Here is a 26,531-nt window from a genome sequence, read left to right on the forward strand (position 1 = left end):
TAGCATGTTAGCACACCCACAGGGACGTACTAATATGTTAATGGGGCCGACTAGCAAGGGAAACTAACGTCCAGGGGACTAGTGCCTTCGCTCATTAGCATACGATAAAAGATCTTTAGAAATACTTTTCCTAAAGATCTCTTTATCTATGCTAGTGTATACAGGGACGGTTAGGCAGAGAATAGCAATATGCACCCAGAACTGCTCGTGGTTCTGGGTGCATATTGCTCCTGACAGGTTTCCTTTAATAGAAATCATAAACATGATTTGAAAAAAAAAAATAAAATCCTAAGCTATTCTTGTCTACTGTATGCCTTTTATCCATAATAATAATAGTAGTAGTAATAATCTCTTTTTATGTTGTGCCAACATATTCCAGAGCATTGTACAGACAAAATCAGGCATTACATCATACTATGCTATGAATAAGGGCACTCAGTTGCCAGAAATGTATTAGTTTTGGATCCTTGACTTTTAATTGATTTTTCATAAAACATTGCTTTTATTATCGAAAGATTGTGCTGAGGAAAATTTTCACTATTGTTTAGCCAATGGCTTGCTGTGCTAACCAGCATTTTCCTGCACCCAACGATTACAGTTCTTCTGAATGTCTATTTGGACGTGGGAAGCTCATCAATATATTTTCTTTATCAGGCATTACATAGTAACAAATTAATAGATAACCAATCAAAACAATTGGTTACAATAAGCCTGTATCTAACCCATCAAACTACATTTGTATCAACAATGGAACATCATATTTGTAGAAATTCATATATTTCTATATAATTCATATAATTCATGTATTTCATATAATACACATTTACGTGCATACCATACTGCTCATATACATACCACTAGGCACTGTGAATGTTCAGCTAATATTTATTGCTCCGGGGCAGCGAGTCTCCTTCATGGAGATGAGGGAGTGTCACAGACAGATTGAGACTGCTCCAGGGGTAAACATAAAACTTTTCCCATAACTCTATGCCAGAGACCCCTGCAGATACAATATGCATGTGTGTGTTAAGGTGTGTATAGGTGGAGGTGGGGTGTGAGATCTTGAATCAGACAGGAACTGTATGTGCTGTGCAATTAAAGCCATTCCTATGGCAAAAATATCACAAGCAGCAAACTGAACAGTAAAGCCTGCTTTACACGGTACGACCGATTGTGCGATTTCACAATCGATCGTACCCGCCCCCGTCCTTTTTGCGTCACGGGCAAATCGCTGCCCGTGTCGCACAAAGTTAGTAACCCCCGTCACACATACTTACCTCTCGTGCGACCTCGCTGTGGGCGGCGAACGTCCACTTCCTGGAGTGGGAGGGACGTTCGGCGTCACAGCGACGTCACACGGGCGCCGGCCAATAGAAGCGGAGGGGCGGAGATGAGCGGGACGTAAACATCCCGCCCACCTCCTTCCTTCCACATAGAGACGGCGGCGGCCGCGGGAGGCAGGTGAGCTGCTCATCGTTCCCGTGGTGTCACACGGAGCGACGTGTGCTACCACGGAAACGATGGTCAACTAAAGTAAACGATATTATGGAACCTAACGAGCAGTACCCGACTCACGATTTGTGAGCGATACTGCGTCGCTAGGAGGTGTCACACAAGCCGGCATCGCCAGCGATGCCGGATGTGCGTCACAAAAACCGTGACCCCGACGATCTATCGCACGATAGATTGCCTGGTGTAAAGCAGGCTTAAGGCTATGTGTCCACGGGAGACTGTAGCTGCGGATTTTTCTGCATCAAAATCCGCAGCTTTCCCGCAAAATCCGCACCTTTTCAAAGGTGCGGATTTGCTGCGGATTTACCGCGGAATTGCCGCGGATTTGATGCAGATTTTTTTTTCTCCCTTCCCCAATTTTAAAGCCAAAATCCGGATGAAAATCCGCAACAATAATTGACATGTTGCAGATTTTTCCAGATCAAAATCCGCACGAAATCCGCTGCGGAAAAATCCGCTGCGTGGACACAGCATTTCCAAAATACCATAGAAATGACTGGGAAGTGCCTGAGCTGCAGATTTTCGGGAAATCCGCGGCTTTTCCGCAAGAAATCCGCGGCAAAATCCGCGCATTTTCCGCAGCGTGGGCACATAGCCTTAGGCTATGTGTCGTTCACACATTGCTTTTTGTGCAGCAAAACCTGCTCCCTTGGCAGTAAAAAAGCTCCTTTCAAAAAGCAGGTTTTGCTGGGTTGTTTTTTTTGCTGCATTTTTAGCATGATATTTGTCTACAGTACTTGTTTAAATAAAGTTAGTTTCATTCACCAAAAAAGCAGAAAAAAAAACGCAGGAAAAACACAATAGCATTTTTGCTCTCATTGCTTTCAATGGTGTAAAAGCTGCAAAAATGCTTTGGACATGCTTAAAAAAACGCAGCAATTTACCATTTCTGAAATCTCATGGCTTTTGCAAGTATTGTAAAAATCAGCTTTTAAAGTGAATCTGTCACCAGGTTGTTTTCTCCCCATCTGAGAGCACCATAATGTAGAGACAGAGACCCTGATTTCAGCGATGTGTCACTCACTGAGCGGTTTGCTGTCATTTTGATAAAATCAATGTTTTCTCTGCTGCAGATCTAGCAGTTATACAGAGCTCATGAATATACTGGACAATCTGGCAGCATAAGTAGTTCTCTAATGATAATCTGCTGATTAATCAGTGATTTTATCATAACTACAGTAAGGGTACCGTCACACTAAGCGACGCTCCAGCGATCCCACCAGCGATCTGACCTGGCAGGGATTGCTGAAGCGTCACTACATGGTCGCTGGTGAGCTGTCAAACAGGCAGATCTCGCCAGCGACCAGTGACCAGCCCCCAGCCAGCAGCGACGCGTGGAAGCGATGCTGCGCTTGGTAACTAAGGTAAATATCGGGTAACCAAGCACTTGGTTACCCGATATTTACCTTGGTTACCAGCGCACACCGCTTAGCACTGGCTCCCTGCACTCGTAGCCAGAGTACACATCAGGTTAATAAGCAAACCGCTTTGCTTATTTACCCGATGTGTACTATGGCTACGAGTGCAGGGAGCAGGGAGCCGGCACTGGAAGCCTGAGAGCGGCGGAAGCTAGTAACCAAGGTAAATATCGGGTAACCAAGCAAAGCGCTTCTCTTGGTTACCCGATATTTACCTTGGTTACAGCTTACCGCAGGCTGTCAGAAGCCGGCTCCCTGCTCACTGCACATTCAGTTGTTGCTCTTTCGCTGTCACACACAGCGATGTGTGCTTCACTGCGGGAGAGCAACAACTAAAAAATGGTCCAGGACATTCAGCAACAACCGGCGACCTCACAGCAGGGGCCAGGTTGTTGCTGGATGTCACACACAGCGACATCGCTAGCAAGATCCCTGTTGCGTCACAAAAAACGTGACTCAGCAGCGATGTTGCTAGCGATGTCGCTTAGTGAGATGTGGCCTTAAGAAGCCCAGTAAGTGACACATCACTGGAATCAGGGTCTCTGCAACCAACGTTCTGCTGCTCTCAGATTAGGTATTTCAAACTTGGTGACAGATTCCCTTTAATGTCCATAAAACTCATGAAAAAAAATGCTGCAAAAACTCAACTTGTGACATAACCTTACAGCTCCTCACATTCCTAGATTTTGTTCCTTTAAGGCCCCCTTCACACGTCCGTGAAAAAACACGCATGTGTGTTACGTCCGTTTTTCGGGTCCGTTTTCCGTTTTTGTGTCCGTTTTTATGGTCCGTGTGGCATCTGTGTGAACTGCATATGCAAGCCTTGTGTGCGTGTGGAATGGCCGTGTGTGCACGTGAAACTTAACTAACGTGTGTGTGTGTGTTGTCCGTGTGAAATGTCCGTGTGTGATGTAAAATATCGTTGATACATGCTGGCTGACAGCAGACAGAGTCGCGCACTGAGAATGAACTCGGGTGAACTTCACCCGACTTCATCCTCATACCGCGGCTCTGTCTGTGCCGCGTCCTGATTAGCGGTCACCTTTGATGGAATCACCGGTGACCGCTAATCCCCTGAGTGACTGAATGGAGTACCCCTCTCGCATACTCACCGTTCCCCGATCCCAGGCGCGGCGCTGCACGGCTGTTCTCTAAACTCCGGCGGCTTTTCCTCTTTCGAAAAAGCCGGCCGCTCATTAAACAATCTCGTATTCCCTGCTTTCCCCGCCCACCGGCAAATATGATTGGTTGCAGTGAGACACGCCCCCACGCTGAGTGACAGGTGTCTCACTGCACCCAATCACAGCAGCCGGTGGGCGTGTCACTATGGAGCAGAGAAATAAATACTTGACTTTCATTGGGTCCGTGCTGCGTGTTGCGTGCTGAAAACGGACATGCATCCGTGCAAAACGGAGACACATACGTAGCACGCACACGGACCCACGGACCTTAATGAAAAATGCACATGTGTCCTCAAACATTAAATAACATTGGTGCACGTTTGGCCGTGTCTCCGGTATATACGGAAATGGACCAAACACGCACGTGTATCACGGACGTGTGAAGGGGGCCTAAAATATAAGAAGGGAATAAAACCTAGGAATGGGAAGTAGGGTCTCTACTACTTGTCCTCTTTGAAAAGGTAGGACAGGCTCTTTTAGGCCTCTGCCATACTTCAATATAAAAAACGTACGTGTCTCACGTTCCGTCTTTCGGGTGCGTGTTCCGTTTTTCATGTCCGTTTTGCCACATCCGTGTGATGGCGTATGCTCGCTGTGTGTGCGTGTGGAATGTCCGTGTATGCGTTACATACTTACGTGTAATGTCCGGGTGCTGTCCGTTTGAAATGAACCATTTTTCATTAAAAATGATGTAGAAAAATCATCATCAGATACTGGTGTGTCTAATTGGACCTAATTGAACTGCAGGATTGGTAACATGTGTGGGTGTTTTTTCGATTAAAAATGCACATGGATGGCACGGGTAGCACATGGACATGCTACGTGTCACGTACGTGCAGGCATCGACCCATTGACTTTAGCGGGTCCGTGCCTGCTTGATGCCGGAGAAACACGGGCATGATATGCGTGAGGAAAAACGCACACACGAACACACGTTCCGTGTGGTTTTACGTGTGTGTGCCTGTTACCATATGGTAACGTTGGTGTATGTGTCTCCATGCCGCCAGTTCGTGCAAAAAAGGAGCAAAAACGTACCAGCGGCACGGATGTGTGTTAGAGGCCTTAATGCTTAAGGCCTCCGCCACACATCCGTGAAAACCACGTCCGTGTAAAACGGGCCGTTTTTCGGGTCCGTTTTCCGTTTTTTAGGTCCGTTTTTATGGTATGTGTGGCCTGCATGTGTATCCCGTATGCTAGCCGTATGTGCGTGTGGAATGTCCGTGTGTGCGTGAGTGAAATAACTGACGTGTGTGTGTTGTCCGTGTGAAATGTACGTTTGTGATGCAAAATGTCGTTACTAGTACATGTCGGAAGACAGAGTAGCGGGATGAGAATGAACTCGGGTGAACTTCACCCGACTTCATTGTCATGCCGCGGCTCTGTCTTTGTGCCGTGTACTGATTAGCGGTCACCTGTGAAGGATTCACCGGCGACCGCTAATCCCCCGAGTGACTGAAGTGTCCCCCCCTCTCTCATACTCACCGATCACCGGCGCTGCACGGCATTCACACTGCTCCGGCGGCTTTTTCTAATTTGAAAAAGCCGGCCGCTCATTAAACAATCTCGTATTCCCTGCTTTCCCCGCCCACCGGCGCCTGTGATTGGTTGCAGTGAGACACGCCCACCACGCTGAGTGAAAGCTGTGTGTCACTGAGGTTACCCGCGGCCACCGCTGGATCCAGCGGTGTCCGTGAGTTACCTGACTGACAGCAGCTGATCGCGCTACTCATCTCATTAGCTGCGTGGAGGTGACCGGAGCGGCGGTGTCTTCTGCTGCTCCTGTCACCTCCATGCAGCAGAGCTGGAAGCGATGCTGGAGGTCCGTGGATTACGCCGGACATGGAGGGCTTTGTCGGGGTTAATAAATTGGTAATGAGGGAATTTGTTTGTGTTTTTTATTTCTAATAAAGGATTTTTTCGGGTGTGTGTGTTTATTTACTGTCACTTACAGATTAATCATGGAAGGTATCTCGGGGAGACGCTTGACATGATTAATCTAGGACTTATTGGCAGTTATGGGCTGCCAATAACTCCTTATTACCCCGATTTGCAAATCGGGAAGAGTCGGGTACAGTCCCAGAACTGTCGCATCTAATGTATGCGGCAATTCTGGGCGGCTGCTGACTGATATTGTTAGGGTGGGGGGCTCCCCATAACGTGGAGCTCCCCATCCTGAGAATACCATCCTTCAGCCGTATGGCTTTATCTGGCTGGTATTAAAATGGGGGGGAACCGCACGCCGTTTTTTTTAATTATTTATTTATTTATTTCACTGCACAGTATAGACACGCCCACCGGCTGCTGTGATTGGGTGCAGTGAGACAGCTGTCACTCAGCGTGGTGGGCGTGTCTCACTGCAACCAATCACAGGCGCCGGTGGGCGGGTAAAGCAGGGAATACGAGATTGATTAATGGGCGTCCGGCTTTTTCAAAATAGTAAAAGCCGCCGAAGTTTTAATAACAGCCGTGCAGCGCCGCGCTGGAGATCGGGGAACGGTAAGTATGAGAGAGGGGGTGGGAACTGACCGACAGACAGCTAGAGGGACAGATAAGACAGAGAGACCGACCGACAGACATAGAGACCGACCGACGGACTGAGGGAGAGAACGAAACAGAAAAAGAAAAAAGACCGACATCACATGAAAAAAGCACAAAACGTACAGGGAGCAAACAGAGATGCGTCCGTGTCACTCGGACGTGCGCACAGACCCATTGACTTTCATTGGGTCCGTGCTGCGTGAAGAAAATGGACATGCTGGCGTGAGACACGGACCAAAAAACGCATCACGGAGACGGACTCACGGACATAACCAAAAACGCAATTGTAACCGCAGAGATATAGCAACATTGGTGCACGTTTGGCCGTGTCTCCAGTATACACGGAAACGGACCAAACACGCACGTGTTTCACGGATGTGTGTTTCAGGCCTAAAGCAGAATTTCAGAATACAACTCCATACACATTAGATATAAGTCAGCAGAACCCACTGATGTTGGTATAATTGGCCAACAATGTAATATGTTTGGGGGCCTCCCAACTCTCCCCCTAAGGCCAGGGTATAGCATTTAATGAGAGAGAATTTGATATTATATGCTAATGACACTTGGCTCAAACTGCTGCGAGCGTGATTACACGCAGTAATTTACACGCTGCGACATCGCTAATGCGGAGTCGTTGGGGTCACGGAATTTGTGACGCACATCCGGCCGCATTAGCGATGCCGTTGCGTGTGACACCGATAAGCGATTTTGCATCGTTGCAAAAACGTGCAAAATCGCTAATCGGCGACATGGGGGTCCATTCTTAAAAATCGTTACTGCAGCAGTAACGAAGTTGTTCCTCGTTCCTGCGGCAGCACACATCGCTGCGTGTGACGCCGCAGGAAAGAGGAAGCTCCCCTTACCTGCCTCCCGGCTGCTATGCGGAAGGAAGGAGGTGGGCGGGATGTTACGTCCCGCTCATCTCCGCCCCTCCGCTGCTATTGGGCGGAGGTTCAGTGACGCTTCAGTGACGTCGCTGTGACGCCGCACGGACCGCCCCCTTAGAAAGGAGGCGGTTCGCCGGTCACAGCGACGTCGCCGGACAGGTAAGTATGTGTGACGGCTCTGAGCGATGTTGTGCGGCACGGGCAGCGATATGCCCGTGTCGCGCAACAGATGGGGGCGGGTACCCACACTAGCGATATCGGGACCGATATCGCAGTGTGTAAAGTAGCCTTTAGGCTAGGGCCCCACTTTGCGTTCATCTACTTGCAGTTCTAAACGCACGTTTTGGGCTTAATTGATTTGAGCAAAGTTGTCTTTTTCAGAAATTTAGCGCTGAAAACGCATGCGTATTTACCACGTTGTAGATGTTTCCAGCGCTTTTTACATGCGTTTTCACCAGCGTTTTGATAGATGCGTTTTGAACATCAAGACACTGCTATATAAAGTTTAAATAGTCAAACTCAATGAAAAAATTGGAAAAAAAGAAACAAATCTATATTTTTGTGAAAAATAATGAAAATAGATTAATTTAATGAAATTATAGCGGTAATATGATATTAAATGGAAAAATAACAATAATTTTTTAAAATTCTTATTTTTATTTGTCGGACTATGTGTGTGTGTGTAAAGGGACATATGAAATCATTATTTTGATGTCCAAAAAGCATGTGTTTTTGAAGTCCAAAAAATGTTTTCTGCACTGGAAAAGCAGGTAAAACGCAGGAATTTGCTGGAATCTTGTTTTTTGCCATTTCTCATTGCAAAACGCACACAAAATGGCAAAAACAATTGACATGTTGCTTCTTTAAACGCATGGTTTTTGCCACAAATTATGCAAATTAAACGCAGTTTTGAAACGCAAAGTGTGGTCAGAAATTTCACAATTTTCATAGGATAACATGGAAAAACAAAACGCATTCCATTTGGCCATAAAACGCTGCAGCTCAAAACGCTGCAGAAACGCAGTTAAAAACGCAAAGTGGGGCCCTAGCCTTAGGGGTGTACTCACTTTTGTTGCCAGAGTTTACACATTAGTGGCTGTGTGAGTTATTAGAGGGCACACTAGATTTACACTGTTATACAAGCTTTACACTGACTACTTTACATTGTATCAAAGTGTCATATCTTCAGTGTTGTCCCATGGAAAGATATACAAAAATATGGAGGGGTGTATTCACATTTGTGCTATACTGTATGTAATATAGTTGATAAATGCAGTGATAAGCCTTGTTTATTAACATCTGTACACTTGATTTTGCAAAAATAACAAGGTTAACAGCAATTTTCACTATGTTTTTGCAATGCATATTGTCCCAAAACTTTTTTTTGCCTTATTCAAATGTTTTTTTTTATAAATTGAACACGCACCCATTCTAATCTATGGGGCTATTCACATAACCGTGTTTTATTGCAGACTGTGAGTAGGATGTTCACACACTTTTTTTAACCACAAAGATGCAGCGTTTTTGTCGCGTTTTACCGCATTTTGCACAAAGCGTTTTTGAAGTCAAATCTATTGACTTGAAGGGCTCAAAAACGCAAAAATAGTTGACATGCCGCATCTTCAAAAACGCAGCCAAAAAAGATGCACTGTGTAGATGTAGCGCCCTACGGGGCAGGTGGTTAACCTACTCATCGCCGGGCCATTTCAGGTCGGGTCAGACATTGTCACGGGGTGGCCTTGCCCGGTACCGTTGCCCCGAGGCGTACAGTGAATAGTGGGGGAAGCGGAGTATTGGGAAAAGTTTGTCGTGACGTCACGTGTGGTATGCGGCCAGGGAGTAGCCGCCGCTGCTGGGTTCCTCGCCGGGGCAGATGTTATGGCAGCCGGGATGGTATTGCTCCCCACAGGCGGAGCGGGCCCGGGGTGGATTATGAGGGGTTTGATGGCCAATGGTGCCTAAGCGCTGGGCGGCGGCGCCGGAAAGGACAAGCCAACACAGTCTCTGCAGGTTCAGGGTGTAGTTTAATCACAACTTCAGCTGTCAGCCCAGTAACACTGGTCACTGCCGTGATGGGCTTGGGTCAATCCTAGGTCCGGTAAAGGGCCACCACCGGTGTTGTGAGAAAGAAGCAGTGAGAGACCTATTTCTAGGGTGTCCCCCTCCGCAGTTAGGCACCCTGGCTGAGCTCCCGCTCCAAGCCCAGGGCCCAGTAAAGTCCAAGTCTTCCAGAGATGTCTTGCCAGAACTATGGTCCTGATGGGTCTGTTTTTGATGTGAGTGTGTTGCGCCTATTTCTACCCCAAAGTGGAACCCCCCCTCCAGGTGGCTGGCTCCAGTGAAGTCCCATGATCGTATGGCCACCCCGCTCCCTACCCTGAGCCATCCCACCCTATGTGAAGGTGTGCTGCCCCCGTGCCAGCAGCCGAGCTGCTCGGATCCGGATCCGTGGTGGCTCGAAGGGGTCTCCGAACCTGGGGGTCGTGCCGCCTCTCAGAAGTAAAGAGATGGGGGTTATTTACAGGGTGACTTAGAGAGTTTGTGACGGTGCATGGTAATGTGAGGGACCACCGCTGCCGCTGGGGAACCCGGTGACGATGGTGTGGCAGCCTGATGTTTAACCCCTCCATGAGTCGGGGGTTTGCGTCCTGGGGCCCGTTGGATGGTTGGTGCTCGGGTGCTGTGGGGGGTAGGAACAGGGGATTTCAGTGTACTCACTCAGTCCAGAACAACACCGACAGCTTGTAAACCAGAATTCTGAGCACCACTGCAGACTGTAGGGAGCACGCTTGGGTCCGTGCCCTTGGTGTTGCTGTTAACTTGTGGTCCTGTCCTTGGCACCTCTGTCTCTGTTGGACCCGTAGGTATAAAACTCTTTGGGTCCCGCTCACCCGCTCACCCGTATGGCTAATGGAGTGACCTTGCTCTCAGGGTTCACGCGTAGGATTTCTTTGGACTATATTGGGAAAGTCCTATCTCATCGGTGCGCTAGTACCCCGATTTTGGAGCGGGTTGGGGATGAATCCTGAAGTCTTCACCCCCGTCGGGTAAATTACCGGAACGCGTGAAATCTACTTTCCGGCCTGGGGTCCATGTACCCAGTCGTGCCCTGGCCCCTGCCCGGTGATAGCTCAAGGCCGCCGGCTGCCCTTTTCGGCTGTCCATGCCCCTTGACACTACCCCTGCGACCAGGGTTCCAGCTCCTACCAGACCCAGACCAACGTCTGCCACCTAGTACTACAGGAGCCCTGCTCCCAGCCGGTGACCTCTCCCTCGCAGAGAGTCACCGCCCCACACTCCTCTCCCTTGCTCAACTTCAGCTCAACTGTCACTTTTCCTCACTCTCCCTCACCAACCCCACATGTGAGCGGCCCTATTCCCTTCAGGCCCCCCAATGGTGCGTCTGGTGGGTAAAGTGCAAAGTGTTCCTAGGATTTTGATTGGCTAAGCTGTTAGCAACACCAAAGGACCAGGACCCGTAACCAAGGAGGGTGGATACTGTGCAGAAGGGCAGATTTCACAATACCCTGTGACGACCTGATAGGCCACGGCGTCACAAAGGCTCCTAAGCTGTATGTAGTGTGTGGATGTGGAACACCGGTGGTTAACCCCCCCTTACCTGAGATGAATACCACACCTTAATTGAGGTGCAGTACCATGTGGCGACCAGAGCCTCAGGGGCGCCACATAGACTGCAAGGCTAAATTCACACACTACATCTTTTGCTGCATTTTTGGTGCGTTTTTGAGATCACAAAGATGCACCTAACTGCATGCATTTTCCTCCCAGCAAAGTCTGTGAGATTTCTATTTTGCTGTCCACACTGGGCATCTTTTGCTTGCTGCATCTTGGCTGCATGTTTGAAGATGAGCCCAAGATGCAGCATGTCAATTCTTTTTGCCTTTTTCCAGCGTTTTTGAGCCCTCTAGTCAATAGATTTGACTTAAAAACGCATTGGGCAAAATGCTCTAAAAACGTATTGCGTTTTTTATGCGTTTTTGCCGTGGTGCGTTTTGACAAACGCTGCACCTTTGTGGTAAAAAAAAAGATGCCGCATGTGCATATACCCTATCAGTGTAAAGCCTGCTTTACACGTTACAATTTCGCATACGATATCGTATGCGATTTGCAATGCCCCCATCGTATGTGTGGCACGTTCAATTTGTTGAACGTGCCGCACAAATGATTAACCCCCGTCACACGTACTTACCTTCCATACGACCTCGCTGTGGGCGGCGAACGTCCACTTCCTGGAGTGGGAGGGACGTTCGGCGTCACATCGACGTCACGCGGCAGCCGGCCAATAGAAGCGGAGGGGTGGAGCTGAGCGGGACATAAACATCCCACCCACCTCCTTCCTTCCGCATTACCGGCTGGGAGCCGCAGGACGTAGGTAAGATCTGTTCATCGTTCCTGGGGTGTCACACACTGCGATGTGTGCTACCCCGGGTACGATGAACAACCTGACGTACAATTCATGAGGAATGTACGACGTCCGTGCAATGAACGTTTTACCGTTCAATCGTAATCGCACGTAGCAGTTACACACTGCAATGTAACTTACAATGCCGGAAGTGCGTCACTTATGACGTGACCCCGCCGACACATTGTAAGATACATTGCAGCGTGTAAAGCGGGCTTAATAGACAGAGGTTCTTCCAACATAATGAGGCCTAAAACTGACCTGCCAGCTCTTCTGCCATGTCTGTTTAGGCAATACTGGTGTGACGCCCCTGCGGTAACCAGGTGTCACAAAACAAGATAACAACAAGGTAACAGCTCGGGCCCTACATGACTGTGCCAGTCAGTACACACACACTAGCACACCAGGACATTTCACTCACAACCAGGGTGGGAGACCCCCTATTAGAAACAGGTGGCAGGGCTGGGCACTGTGAGCTAACAGGCAGCCAACTGGCAAGGGAGGGACCAGACCTGGGGGAGGTGCGAGTGACCTGGGAAGTGTGGCTAGTCAGCGGAAGACAGAGAGAGAGAGAGAGAAAGGAGTTGAAAGAGAAAGGAGTTGGGAGTTGAAGAGGGAAGTGAGCGGTAGTAAAAGGATAGGTGTCAAGGCAGACAACAGAATCTTGAGACACAGTGAAAGTAGCAAAGACCCCGCAAAGACCTGAGTAGAAAGATCAGCCACTCAGAGGAGAAAGTAGCTGGAGAGGGAGAGAGCAAGCTCCAAGGACAGAGGAATGCTGTGGGTTGGACATCCAGGGCTCCCAGTACTTTGCACGCACGGGGTGCAGATCGCAGAACAGACCAGGACTTCAAGCCATCTGTTAACTCTGTCAGGTGGGTGGGTTTTCAGGGCTCATCTGCCACCACTAACGTCCGAGGCAACAGCAACAAAGGGAGGACCCAGACACCAGACGGACCTCCATGCCAGGGAGGACCGACAAATACACCAGAGTGCATCGGTGGGAGAGTGGCACAAGGTCAGCTGGCACAGCTATAGAGGACTCGGGCGCACCTGGGATCCAGCACGTCTCCAGGGTACGAACCCAGTAAGTAAAGACAACCAAACTGCACTCACTGTCTGGACTGATTTATTACCCTGAGCCCCCACGTTAACCCTTCACCTACCCCTGGGGAAAAGCCCTGCTCCCGGAGGACTTCACTATCCACGCTGCCCCCATCCATCATCCCCAGCGGGAACCCGCAGCGGCAGCCCTACTATCCCTGGCCGCACACCGCGAGTGGCGTAGTCGGACTTTTTATTATTTTATTTTTTTTCTTTTCATTTAAAACTGGTCGACGGTGCACCCAGAACGGACCGGCCGGATCCGAGCACCCCGGCTGCCCCAGGGTGCGACACTGGCATAGCCCTTAATACAATTCTGGGGCATATTTCCTCAAAACCCTATTGTGTGATGCTCTTGAAGCGACCGGTGGTAGGGCCGCGGGTGTGTGTGTATGCTCTATTCCAACAAAATCCCCATACTCAGATTTTACCGGTAGTAACATTTCTTTACTAGGAAACATATTTATAATACAATCAACCGAACTATCTGCGCACATGAGTATAGTGGAGTCCCTGGATTTTCACTCCTTCCGGGTACGCAGCAAGAAGAAAGGAAAAAAAACAACAAATGGCGGCAACTTTCCCTAACTTTCCCTACAATCACGTACCAGTCTATCCCGGAAGAGAATGCCGCTCCCACGTCGCAGGCCTGGAGTCTCACGATGATGGGTCCCGGTGCAGCGCTAAAGGGATGCAGCTCCTCGGTCTTTTCCTTTGATCTTCCCCCGCTGGTAACGGATTCTAATCAGTCTTTTAGTCCCGGGGCACACCGAGCAGAAGAAGGGAGATCACAGCCCCTGCACTTGCACTCTGGGTGCGATGCTCTGCAGTCCGGTTAGATCCTTGGTGAAAACAAAGTCCTGCAGACCGGGAATGGCAGAAACCACTTCCACAGGGTGATTTCTCCAAGACTCCGGTGGCAAAAGAGCCCTCTGTTCAGGGAGACCACACGCAGCTCTCCTCTGGCTGAGCTCTGGAGCTGAACAACCTTCCCGCACTTTTTTTCTTCCTGGTTTTCACACACAAGCTGCACTAGGGGATTTCCCACCTCTGTGTTTGTGATTGCACAGTCTGACACTGCCCCCTTGTGGGCAATTGCTGAAACAGTATTCAAATCCATTTCTACATTAATGATGCAGTCTGAATTGTTGATCCCATTACATACCCCCCCACTTAAAGGTTGGCAGTCCCTGTCAACTACCATCGGTTCCCAGGCAGCGATGACTGCAGATGTCACAGGGGTTGGTTGAGAAGTGGGCCATACATACTGGTCCCTGTAAGACCGCCCGGGCGGGATCCCAGCAGTGGTGCGGTCAGTGCGTCTCAAGGGTCGGTTGTTCCCCTCCCTGTCACTGTCTTTACGCCCCACTTCAGTCAGCACTCCGGGGGAAGAACTGGGTTGTGTAGGTGGGTCACCGATCTCAGAGTCAACGTGATCACTATGCTGGGAAACGTCCGTGACGTCAGTCGTGTTGGTAGCGTCACCCCCTCCGGGTACTGTGGTAGGGGAGTCAGGCTGGGATCAGCAGGGACGCAACATATTTCGGTGCACAGTGCGGATGCTGCGACTGTCTTCACCCCGCACTCGGTATACATGCCCGTTGGGGTAGGGGCGTTCGATTACCCGGTAGACCTCAGTCTCCCACTTGGCTCGAAGTTTCCCTTGGGGCTTCTTGATACGGAGCAGGACTAGCTGTCCCAATTTAAAGGGCTGCTCTTGTACGGGGAGTGGGTCAGCATGTATCTGGCCCCGGATTTGTTGGCTCACCAGCCGGTGTACAGTCTCCATCTTCTGTCGGTGAGCATTTAGCCAGGAGGGGTAGTTATGGCAGACATCATCTCCAGGGCGGAATAGGTTCAGGTCATGGACCCCTTTTCCGGGGCGGCCAAAGAGAAGGGTGTGTGGGGTGTAGCCAGTCACAGAGTGGACCTGGTTGTTGTAGGCCCATACTAGATCAGGAAGGAATTGGGGCCATTGGTCTTTCTTATCATCGGCCAAGGTGCGGATCAGCTGGAGTAGGGTCCGGTTGAAGCGTTCGCATGCACCGTTCCCTTGTGGGTGGTAAGGAGTGGTCCTCGACTTCTGGATCCCATACATCCGATGCAGCTCTTCGATGACTCGGCCTTCGAAACAAGCCCCCTGGTCGGAGTGCAACCTCTCCGGGCACCCGTAGATGTGGATGAACTGTCGACAGATGGCCCGAGCAGCCGATTCAGCCGTCTGGTCTTTGGTAGCGACAGCGACAGCGAATTTTGTGAAGTGATCCACCATGACTAGACAGTACTGATAGCCACTGCTCGCCGTCCCAATCAGCAGATAGTCCACCATCAACAGCTCAAGGGGCCTGGATGTTTTAATTGTCTGAACAGGTGCACGCTGCTCAGGGGACTTGTGTAGTTCGCAGGTGCGACAGGTCTGGCAGACGTCTTCAACCAGCTTGCGGAGCCCCGGACAATAGATGGACTGTTGAATCCACCGAAAGGTCTTGTCTATTCCGAAGTGTCCATTCCTTTTGTGGGCTTGGGCCACCATCTCACGGACCAATTGATCAGGCACCACAACTTGTGTGCATTCCTCCAGCATGTGCGACAAGAGAACCTTCCGGTATAGCACTCCTTCTCTCAGAATCAGCCGGTCCCACTGACTGAGCAGGGTCAAGGTCCCGGTAGACAGTCGTGCCCGTATATCGGCGGGAGGCTTCTGCTGCCGCTTCACCCATTGTTTGAGTAGAGCCCATTCAGGGTTCTGGTCCTGGATCCTGCACCACTCCTGGGGTGGCAAGGCGACTCCCACTGGAGTTCCAGCTTCGCCCACAACGAACTGGCGGTAATCCACCATCTGTTGGGCGAGCTTTGCAAAGTCAGGCGTCTCGTCCCCTTCTAATTCTTCATCCCGGTCTCGGTTGAGTAAGGGGTATGACACTCTAGACAGGCTGTCCGCATTTTGATTCTCAGCTCCAGCCCTATATTTGATCTTGTAATTGAACTTGGAGAGCCGAGCCATCCAACGCTGCTCCATGACTCCGAGCTTCGCATTTTCTAAGTGGGCCAACGGATTGTTATCGGTCAGGACTAGTACTTCGGTCCCTGTGAGGTACCCTGCAAATTTCTCCGCCATAGCCCACGTTAGGGCCAACAGCTCCAGCCGGAACAAGCTATAATTGGTGGGGTTCTTCTCGCCCTCATGTAGGGACCGACTGGCATAGGCTATGACCCGTTCCTTGCCTTCTTGTACCTGTGAGAGTACTGCCCCTAGACCCTGTAGATTGGCATCGGTGTGTAGTTGAAAGGGCAGGTTGTAGTCCACATATGCCAGGATGGGGGGAGACGTTAAGACACCCTTTAGGGCTTGGAAGGACTCCTCCTGGCTGGGTCCCCAGCTGATGGGTCGTCCTCTGGGGCTGTTGGTGGTCCCTCGAAGCAGGTCATGCAAGGGTGCAGCAAGTCGGGCGAAGTTTTTGACGAACCGGCGGTAGTAGCCGGCCAACCCCAGGAAAGCCCTGACCTCCTTGACGTTTGTGGGCTGCGGCCAATCCCGTACGGCGGCTATCTTCTCTGAAGATGGCTGGACACCTTCGGCTGAGATCCGGTGGCCCAGGTAATTGATCTCGGGCTGCAGAAGACGGCACTTGCTGGGTTTCAACTTCAGGCCATGTTCTCTCAACCTACTGAACACACGGCCCAGCTGCTGCAGGTGTTCTTCAAATGTGGCCGAATAGACTACAATGTCGTCCAGGTAGATGAGGGTGAAGTCGAAGTTGAAGTCTCCCAAGCAGTGCTCCATCAGCCGCTGGAAAGTCCCCGGCGCGTTGTTCAGACCAAAGGGTATCCGGTCGAACTCGTACAGGCCCATGGGTAAGATGAAAGCAGTCTTCTCTCTATCTTTCTCATGCATAGGTACCTGCCAATATCCGCTGGCCAAATCCAACGAAGAGAAGTATTTGGCTTTCTTCAGGGCTGTCAGGGATTCTTCGATCCTTGGCAATGGGTACGAGTCCCGGATGGTGCAAGCATTCAAACGGCGGTAGTCCACACAGAATCTCAGGGATCCGTCCTTCTTCTTGACTAACACTACCGGTGCCGCCCAGGGGCTCTGGCTTTCTCGTACCACTCCCGCGTGTAACATGGAATTCAGGAGATTTTTCACTTCTTGGTATTGCTGGGGAGGAATTTGGCGGTACCTTTCACGCATAGGAGCAGTGTCACCGGTGGGGATTTCGTGCTTGATACTGGTGGTGCACCCAAAGTCGGTGTCATGCCGGGCAAAGGACGCCTGATGCTCTTGAAGTAGCTCTTCCACCTGGGACACCTCCCGTTTGGAGTATTGGGATACGTCCAACTGACACTTCTCTCGTAGTTCTCGCCCCGCGTTGGTGTCACCCGCGACAGCGGCCATGGCAGAGACCGTCACTGTCCAATCTCCCTCTGTAGACGGTACAAACTGGAGGGAGCTCATAGGGTTCACCTCTTCGGTTAGAGCGTAGACTCGGGCGAGCTGTGTCCCGGCTTCTAGGTCAACGCTCACGTTAGCCGTGTTGCCCAGCCTGACAGGAATTCTTCCCTTTCTCACTACTGCTAGAGTTCGAGCGACTAGTGGATTCAGCTTCCCTTCCTTCGGGGAGCGCGGCTCAATCAGCACCTCCACGCCTTCAAGCTGTCTCGTGGTGCTAAGGGGTAGCGAGATAACTGTCTCTTTCCCAGCTGGTAAGGTGATCCTAGTATGGCGGGGTACGGTGACCGTGGCCAGCGGCAGTTGTTCTTCTGTCATTTGCTGGAGGTTGCAGGTCCGGACCACTTGCTGAAAGGCACGGCGGGTGGCCCTATGTGCGGTCACTTCTTGCCAGTACTTGGGCCCCTTCTTGGTAAACAACGCCAGATTCAGGTCTTTCAAGATGTTCATCCCAATAATCATGGGCGTTTCTGATCCAAAGCCTTCCCTGACCACGATTATCCCTCTCTTCCCGAGATCTTGGCCACAGATTTCGGTGTTCATCCAGGCAACTCCCGTCGCCGGAATGGGTAGATTATTGGCTGCTTTGATCTTGATGGCGGTATCAGGGTCTTAGGCAACCCGCGGCTTTAGACATTCTTCGTAGAACTGCTCGGAGATAGTGGATACCTGAGACCCAGTATCCATTAACCCTTGTACGGCGATCCCTTCCAGTAATACTTCCAGGGTGGGGCTATTTGATGCAAGTTTGTTCCGTGGCTGGCTCTGTTTTCCTACACCCCTCTCTTTGGCATCCCCTGCCGAGTGAGCCTCTTTGGCAGGGGCGTCTAGTTTAAAGGCGGCCACTGTTGTGGGACATGACTTGCTGGTTCTGGTAGATCGGACTGTGGAGGAGCTTGAAAGTTTAGGGGGCAACGGTTGGCTCTATGGTGGGGATCGCCGCATGTCCAGCATCTTCCCATCGGCCGGCTGGGTTGTTGTCTCGCTTGCCGGCCCGCCTGTTGGTCTAGGGTGAGCTGTAACACCTGTTTCTGCAACTCTGCCACCATCTGCTTCAGTTCTTCCGTGTCGCTGTTCCGAGTCCCGATACCAGATATGGACCTGCAAGCCGCGGTATATGTCTGTGTCTCCACGACAGGTCCCCTTGAACGTTCTATAGCTTCTTGTTTGGCCTCAGCGAACGTAAAGGCCGGATTTATCCGGAGTAGATCTTGCAATGAGCGGTTAAGGTACGGGTCTCTCAATCCGGTCACGAACTGATCTCTCAACACCAGGTCACGGGTACCCGTACTAGCTATCTGTTCTTCGTTTCTACCGACTTGTTCTAGTAGCACTTGAAGGGCATTGGCATATTGAGGAATGTCCTCCGACTCGAGTTGAGTACGCCGGAAGAACATATAGCGCAATGTTCCCGCATATGTGGTCGGCCCATAGGTGTTCTCCAGCACCCGCACCAAGTCATCCAACGTATGCTGGCCCCTAACCGTCTCCAGCCTGACTGTCGTCCACGCTTCCCCTTCTGTTAGCATGGCCATTTCTGCTAAGGTCTTAGGATCAGTGTTATACATTTCCCCCACTATCTTAAGTTGTTCAGTCCATTCAGTTACAGGATAGTTCCGTCCGTCAAACTTCCTCACCTGATTGACAATAGACGGCGGGGGAGCTGTCCGGTTATAAGTTACTACCGGGGGATGATTTTGTTGGTCACACATCCTGCCGACTACGCCACATGAAGCGACCGGTGGTAGGGCCGCGGGTGTGTGTGTATGCTCTATTCCAACAAAATCCCCATACTCAGATTTTACCGGTAGTAACATTTCTTTACTAGGAAACATATTTATAATACAATCAACCGAACTATCTGCGCACATGAGTATAGTGGAGTCCCTGGATTTTCACTCCTTCCGGGTACGCAGCAAGAAGAAAGGAAAAAAAACAACAAATGGCGGCAACTTTCCCTAACTTTCCCTACAATCACGTACCAGTCTATCCCGGAAGAAGATGCCGCTCCCACGTCGCAGGCCTGGAGTCTCACGATGATGGGTCCCGGTGCAGCGCTAAAGGGATGCAGCTCCTCGGTCTTTTCCTTTGATCTTCCCCCGCTGGTAACGGATTCTAATCAGTCTTTTAGTATCGGGGCACGCCGAGCAGTAGAAGGGAGATCACAGCCCCTGCACTTGCACCCTGGGTGCGATGCTCTGCAGTCCGGTTAGATCCTTGGTGAAAACAAAGTCCTGCAGACCGGGAATGGCAGAAACCACTTCCACAGGGTGATTTCTCCAAGACTCCGGTGGCAAAAGAGCCCTCTGTTCAGGGAGACCACACGCAGCTCTCCTCTGGCTGAGCTCTGGAGCTGAACAACCTTCCCGCACTTTTTTTCTTCCTGGTTTTCACACACAAGCTGCACTAGGGGATTTCCCACCTCTGTGTTTGTGATTGCACAATCTGACACTGCCCCCTTGTGGGCAATTGCTGAAACAGTATTCAAATCCATTTCTACATTAATGATGCAGTCTGAATTGTTGATCCCATTACACTCTGTTCCTTTGTTACACCTAAGGCCGGGGGCACACGAGCATATGAATTGGAAAAAATCTTGCATTGCACTTTGACCAATGTTATTCTATGAGGCAGAGCAGATCTGCAATTATTTTATCATGCTGAATCAGCATGAGTTTGACAGCGTATCTCGGCTCACTGACATCCATTCAAGTCTATGGGTGTGAGTGAGACAGCGGACTGCCGATATGCGCAGACAGGCAATGGAGAAGATGGAGAAATGAATTTGTCCATCGCCTCCTCACATGTGATTCGATTCTGACATGTGAGTGAAATGGAGCATAGTACAATGACACTTGGCTCACACTCATAGCAAAGCTTGAGCACAGTGTTATTAGCATCTCTCGCATCTGATGGAGTACACTCGTCTGACCACGGCCTAAAAGAAATGTATGAATAGCTTGATAACAGTGTGTTAGTTGACGGTGTGTCCCTGCATAGTCAGAATTGAATTTTCTCAAGACTTCTCCCTCTATATAAGGCCTCTTTTACAGGTCCATACAAAACTGAATTTTGAATGGACCGTGTTGAAGGTGCGTATGGCCATCCGTGTGACGTGATTTTAGCACACGTGTATTCTCCGTGTTCTATCCATGATGGCACATGGAGAGCAGGAACTTTTTACTCACCTATCCCCGGTGCTGCTGTCTCTAGCGCAGCTGCTTCCGGGTCTGCGGTGCAGTGAATATTCATGAGCATAATGAGTGGGCCTGGAAGCAAGTGACAGCAGTACTAGAGACAGGCGAGTATAGAAAATCATTTTATTTCAAATTCAAAGATACGTGTTTTCTCTGGTATGTGTCACACTGATGTCACACGGATCACATCAGTGTGTGGTCTGTGCAACATCAGTGCTGACGGAGAAAAATAGACATGTTGCTGTGTGGCGCAGAATAGGGAGAAAACAGGGATGTGTGCGTATACCCAATGATTTTAATGTGTCTGCGTATGTCCGTGTCTCTAGTGCGTATAGAAACGGACGTCATACAAACCGGAATCACGGATGTGTGAAGGGGGCCTTACCCGAACTTCTTCCATTCCCAATATTCATTTAAGGTCATGTGCCCATGTTGAGTATTCGGTGGATTTTTTTACCTCAGTATTTATAAGTCAACACCAGGAGTAGGTAAGAAATACAGAAGTGGTGCCCATGTTTCCATTATACTTTTCCTCTAATTATTCTAGTCCTGGTTTTGTCTTACAAATAGTGAGGTAAAAACCTCATCAAATACTCAATATGTACACGTGACATACTAGAGACACGTGCACCACTTCTGCATTGTGTGTGCACACAATGAATTTTTCATGCTGATTTTGCTTGGAATCCGCCTGAAAGCACAAAAAACATCCAAAACCAATGAACATATGCACAGCAATGTCAAACTGGTGCATATGTTCCATCTTTTGTAATTTATTTTAATGGCTTCAGGCTTAGAAAGCCGTGAAATGGCAAAAAGATGTGACCAATACATTCTTCTGGTGGCTTCCGCTTGGAAGCCCTCGCTATGTAATATATAAAAAATTTAAGAGAAAAATGGAACGTAGTGAAGCTGTCTCAGAAGACGCCCAATAAGATGTTACAAAAGACGCTTCAGGGAAAACACTGCTGTCATTTTCCTGAGGCGTCCACTGCTTTTAATACGATGTGGGAATGCCAGTGTCTAAAAGGCATATTTAAGACTGAGGTTATATGGCAACTTTTCACACAAGTCTCACAGCCAAAGATCGCTGTATGCTGCTACATTGCAGCGTAAATTAGCTAAATAGGATCGCATTGTGAACCACAAGTCGCAAATAATTCAACTGGATTTCACTTTTTGTGACTTGCTTTTCATGGTCACAGTTCTTTGAGGGTTGCAATGCTACCTCATTCGCTTGCATGCAATATAACGGTGGCATACAGTGACCATTGGCTGCACAATCTGTGTTGCCGACAATCATGTAGCTGTGATTTTATCTTACATGTCTGTATAATACGCTAATCTGAAACAGGCCTTAGGGCAGGGGTGAGGAACCTTTTTTCTGCCGAGGGCCATTTGGATATTTCTACCAACTGCACAAAATTATCAACTTGAAAATTAACCTGCTATATTTGGTTAAATTAGTTAACACACCCCTACTTTGGTGGCTGGAGCTATTTCTCTTTGATGCAGCTGTGATGTTAGGTAGTATTGATGATGTTACTTCTCACAACTGCTTTTGAGGTATGTCTCAGTCTAGAGCGCAGTCAACCCTTTGTGATAATAAGATTGGTAAATCATATACATCACATAAGAAATGCTGTGACTGCTGTATATACATCACAGGAAATATGGGGGCATATATACATCACAGGATGCACTGGGGACATATATATTACTGGAGGGGATGGGGCTTATACATCACAGGAGGGGCAGGGGCATCTATACATCACTAGAGAGCCTGGGGCATATAAATCACAGGACACAAGGGGCTATTGTATCTACGTCACAGGAGAGCTTGGAGTATAGAGATCACAGGAGATGCTGGGGGCATATACATCACAGAAGACTCTGGGTCATAGCCATCACTAAGGGGCACAGACATCACTGTAGGGTATACACATCACTGGGAGTCATAGATATCTGTGTGGCACAGAGAGCACTTGGGGAGGGCACAGACAGCACTAAGAATGGCACAGACAGCACTGGGGGGCACAGACAGCACTGAGGGAAATGGACAGCACTTGCGGGGCATGTTCAGCACTTGGGGGGCACAGACAGCACTTGGGGGCTCAAACAGCACTAGGGGAGCACAGGCATCACTAGAGGGGCACGGACAGCAATGGGGGCAGGAACATTACTGGGGGAGAACAGACATCACTAGGGGGCCACAGACACTGAGGGGTTACACCGCACGGGTGGCACACAGCACTGGGGTGGCACACAGTACTGGGAGTTTACATAGCACTACGGTGTGGCACACTGCACTGGGGGGGGGTCACACAGCACCGCGAGGCATGTACAGCACTGGGGACAGTGACACTGGCGTGAGGACCTAATGGTAAGTGCACTCAGCATTCAGTAGTGAACACTGTATGTGTGTCCTCGCTACACATGTTGGGGTATAAAAGCCCAGTAAGGCTACTTTCACACATCAGTTTTTTGGCATCAGGCACAATCCGGCGTGTGCCTGATGCAACGGATTCGGCGCAGAATATACAAAAACTGATGCGCCTAATCCTTTTTTTTTTACGGTTCCGGTATACCTGATCCGTCAAAAAGTGGATCCGCCACATCCGGTTTTTGCATCCGTTTCGTCCGTTTTTTTTTGCTGGATCCCTTTTTTTCAATACATTGGAGCATGCTGTTTACAAAAACAAATCCGGCGGCCGCAATTTGCCGCATTACGCCGGATCCGGCGTCTATAGGCTTCCATTGTAGATCACGCCGGATCGCGCGGATACGTTTTTTGTCAGAAACAAAAACCGTTACAAGAGACGTTCCATCTGGCCGCCGCATTAGCCAATTACGACGCATCCGGCAAAAGCCGGATGCAATGCAAAGCCATCAGGCACAATCCGGCGCTAATACAAATCAATGGGGATAAAACTGATCCGGTGCTGGATCCGTTTTATCTGTTTTTTTCCGGATTGTGCCTGATGGAAAAAAACTAATATGTGAAAGTAGCCTAAGACGCGCATGCCGACTCAAACAATGCAGTCCCCAGGAATCTGCCTGGAGGGCGCATACGGCCCGCAGGCCAGAGATTCCCCACCCCTACCTTAGGGAAACACTGGAACGTAATTTCAATAATTAATAATAGTTTCCTAATAATCATATGTAAATGACCTGTAATGAGCCTTTGCTTTATTACAGTAGCAATATTCATTGTTACTTAAAACAGCTGGCATCTACGTATACGATCTTCCTATGAAATATATTGCAATTTAAAAAAATAAGAACTAGAATATTAAATGGGAATGTATTACACGTGACTATAAGAGATCCAACAAAATGTAATATTTGGGTAATAAGTTACTGTAAAATAGGATAAAGTTTGTCAAAGAAGGATGGCATCTCCCATCGGTCAAAAAACTGGGGCATTAGGAAAACAAAGTCAATGTAACTGGCTTCAAACTGCGTGGCTAAATGACAGAATCTGAATGTCAGAAACCATGCATCATGAGCAGAGATGTGTGTAGGAGATAATATATGTCATCAGAAGGGTATATCATCATAACGGTACGTCATCATAAGGCTATATCATCATGAGGATATGTCATCAGAAGGATATATCATCATAAGGATATATCATCATAAGGGTATGTCATCAGAAGGATATATCATCAGAAGGATATATCATCATAACGGTACGTCATCATAAGGCTATATCATCATGAGGGTATGTCATCAGAAGGATATATCATCATAAGGATATATCATCATAAGGGTAAATCATCATAAGGATATATCATCATAACGGTATGATATCACAAGGATATATCATAGTAAGGGTAAGTTCTTATTACTTTGTAACAAGTTCTGTATCTGCGATGGCAAAGTTCATTCATACAAACGAAGAAGAATTCTGGAATCGCAACAAAATGCTCGCTGAGGGGCCTTTGCTGTTAACAATATGTTTATCTCTGCTTTTCCTCTGTTGATTTTTCCCATATAAATTGTTAGTATTTGCTTTCCAGCATCCCTAGGTCACGATCACACTGCCAGAAATCTCTGTCTCAAGCAACAATGGACAAAACATTGCATCCCACAGGCATTAACATTCACGTAAAACTGAAGTGCAAGGGTGAATTCCTGCTGTAAGACATACCGGGTCATTTCACAAATTACACCCTATTAAACTGGATTGTAAATAGCATAATGGGCAATTCTATAAAAAGTTGCTGACTGGTCAACCCTGAATGACCCTTAGAAATCATCTCAGCTGGCACATAACAGACACAAGGGGCTCTATCTGCAGCTGAAATAACTACCACGACATTAGCCAACTCTTCTTGCCTTCTGTTACTTGAAAAGCTTAGTGTGATCACTTTGGCCGTGAAAGGGTTACAGCGTCAAAGCTTGTCAGCTACCAGGGGCCCTTTATTGTCTGTACATATAGCAATTCCTTAATCCTAAAATAACCTTTAAAAATAACTGCATCTGTTAAACTCCCAGGCAGCCAGAGGGGCGGGCAAGCAGAAACACATTTTTTTCATTGCAAGACAAAAAAAAGAAAAAGAAATTAAAACCATTCCATCATTGAGATGACACAGACGTTACATCGAGCCCATGTTTTCTATCTACAGGTTGCTCTTAGACGTCAAGCTCTTGTGACCTTAAAGTTCTTACTTTTTTAATTAATTTCATCTAAAAAGTAAGTGGGATATTGGGTCCTTAGGGTATACAGTAGTGTCCATCAGACACCTAAAATATTTACGTCAAAAACTTAAAAAAATGTGAATTTGTGTTTCTTGGGGAGTGGAATTCCCGAATAAGACAATATTTGTCCATTTTAAGTGTGATATCACGTTATCTTTAAGACAGTACAGTACTATGCCACTTTCCCAATGACTACAGCAAAGTTTTTGGTTACCTTTTAGGACTTGTGAGGGACTCTCTGGTTTTGACTTGCAGTGTCGGTGAATATCGGTACTGAGCGCCGGATGTCCACGTGCAACAACCTTTGTCCAACAGGGCACAGAGGCAAAGCAGAACATGCCAACAGGAACAACAGGGCATTGATAAATGCATGATTCATCCACTCAGGGAATCTCTCTTTGTGTTGCACAAGGCCAGAGTTGCCAAGATTGAAATACTTCTGATTGAAAAGTTACTTAGTGATGTCTACTCCATACATCCAGGTGACAGGTAGCATATGTCCAACTGCTGTGTAGTGAAATTGTCTGGTGATCCTTGATAAACCCACTTCAAAGTCACTAAGGACAAATCCGGCCTTCAGACAGCCCCTAAGTGAGAAGTCTGAGCCCCCCTTACCTCCTGCCTTTCATAGAATGTGCCCCCCACGCTGCAGGGAGAGGAGAGAAAAAAAATCTGTGCAAACTCTGCCTACTTTCCATGAACCGGCTTAGAAATCCCAAACAATTGAGTTTTTAAATCACTGGGATAGCATCTCCCTCCTCCCTCCTTCACAAACTCTCCTCCTTCCTTACCTACCCGCTCTTCCTTCCCCTCCTCTGTTCACTTCCTAGCTGCTGCACTCTATCTTCCTCCCTCTTTCTTTTGCTCTTTTTCTCCTAAAGTCTCCTACCCCTCTCTCGTTTCCTCCACCCCCTGCACTTTTTTATTCCTCACTCAGACATGGAGACAATTCATGTCTTTTGTGTGATGTTTTAAAATTCACAGACTCAGCTTGTCTCTCCGTCCTATTTCTTCTCTTTGCTTTTTTATCCTCTTCTCACTGATTTCCGTCCAACTAACTTTTTTTTTGCTTTTCCTGACTCATCTCATGGTAAATTTAACCCTAGTCACTGAA

At 48.6% G+C, this 26,531-nt stretch overlaps 1 protein-coding gene across 6 annotated transcripts in view; it reads right to left on the bottom strand.

Annotated features, from left to right (window-relative positions):
* The window catches only part of EMID1 (EMI domain containing 1), a 147,743-nt gene extending 121,484 nt beyond the window's left edge, over positions 1-26,259 (bottom strand). For all 6 annotated transcript variants that reach the window (XM_075319989.1, XM_075319986.1, XM_075319991.1 and 3 more), the window contains exon 1: positions 25,632-26,259. In XM_075319989.1, the coding sequence (XP_075176104.1) occupies positions 25,632-25,789 (158 nt within the window). In that variant the 5' untranslated portion in view covers positions 25,790-26,259. The remainder of the gene's footprint in view (positions 1-25,631) is intronic.
* Positions 26,260-26,531: the final 272 nt, after the last annotated feature.

This window comes from Anomaloglossus baeobatrachus, chromosome 1 (assembly GCF_048569485.1).
Source record: "Anomaloglossus baeobatrachus isolate aAnoBae1 chromosome 1, aAnoBae1.hap1, whole genome shotgun sequence".
In the NCBI taxonomy this organism is placed as follows: domain Eukaryota; kingdom Metazoa; phylum Chordata; class Amphibia; order Anura; family Aromobatidae; genus Anomaloglossus; species Anomaloglossus baeobatrachus.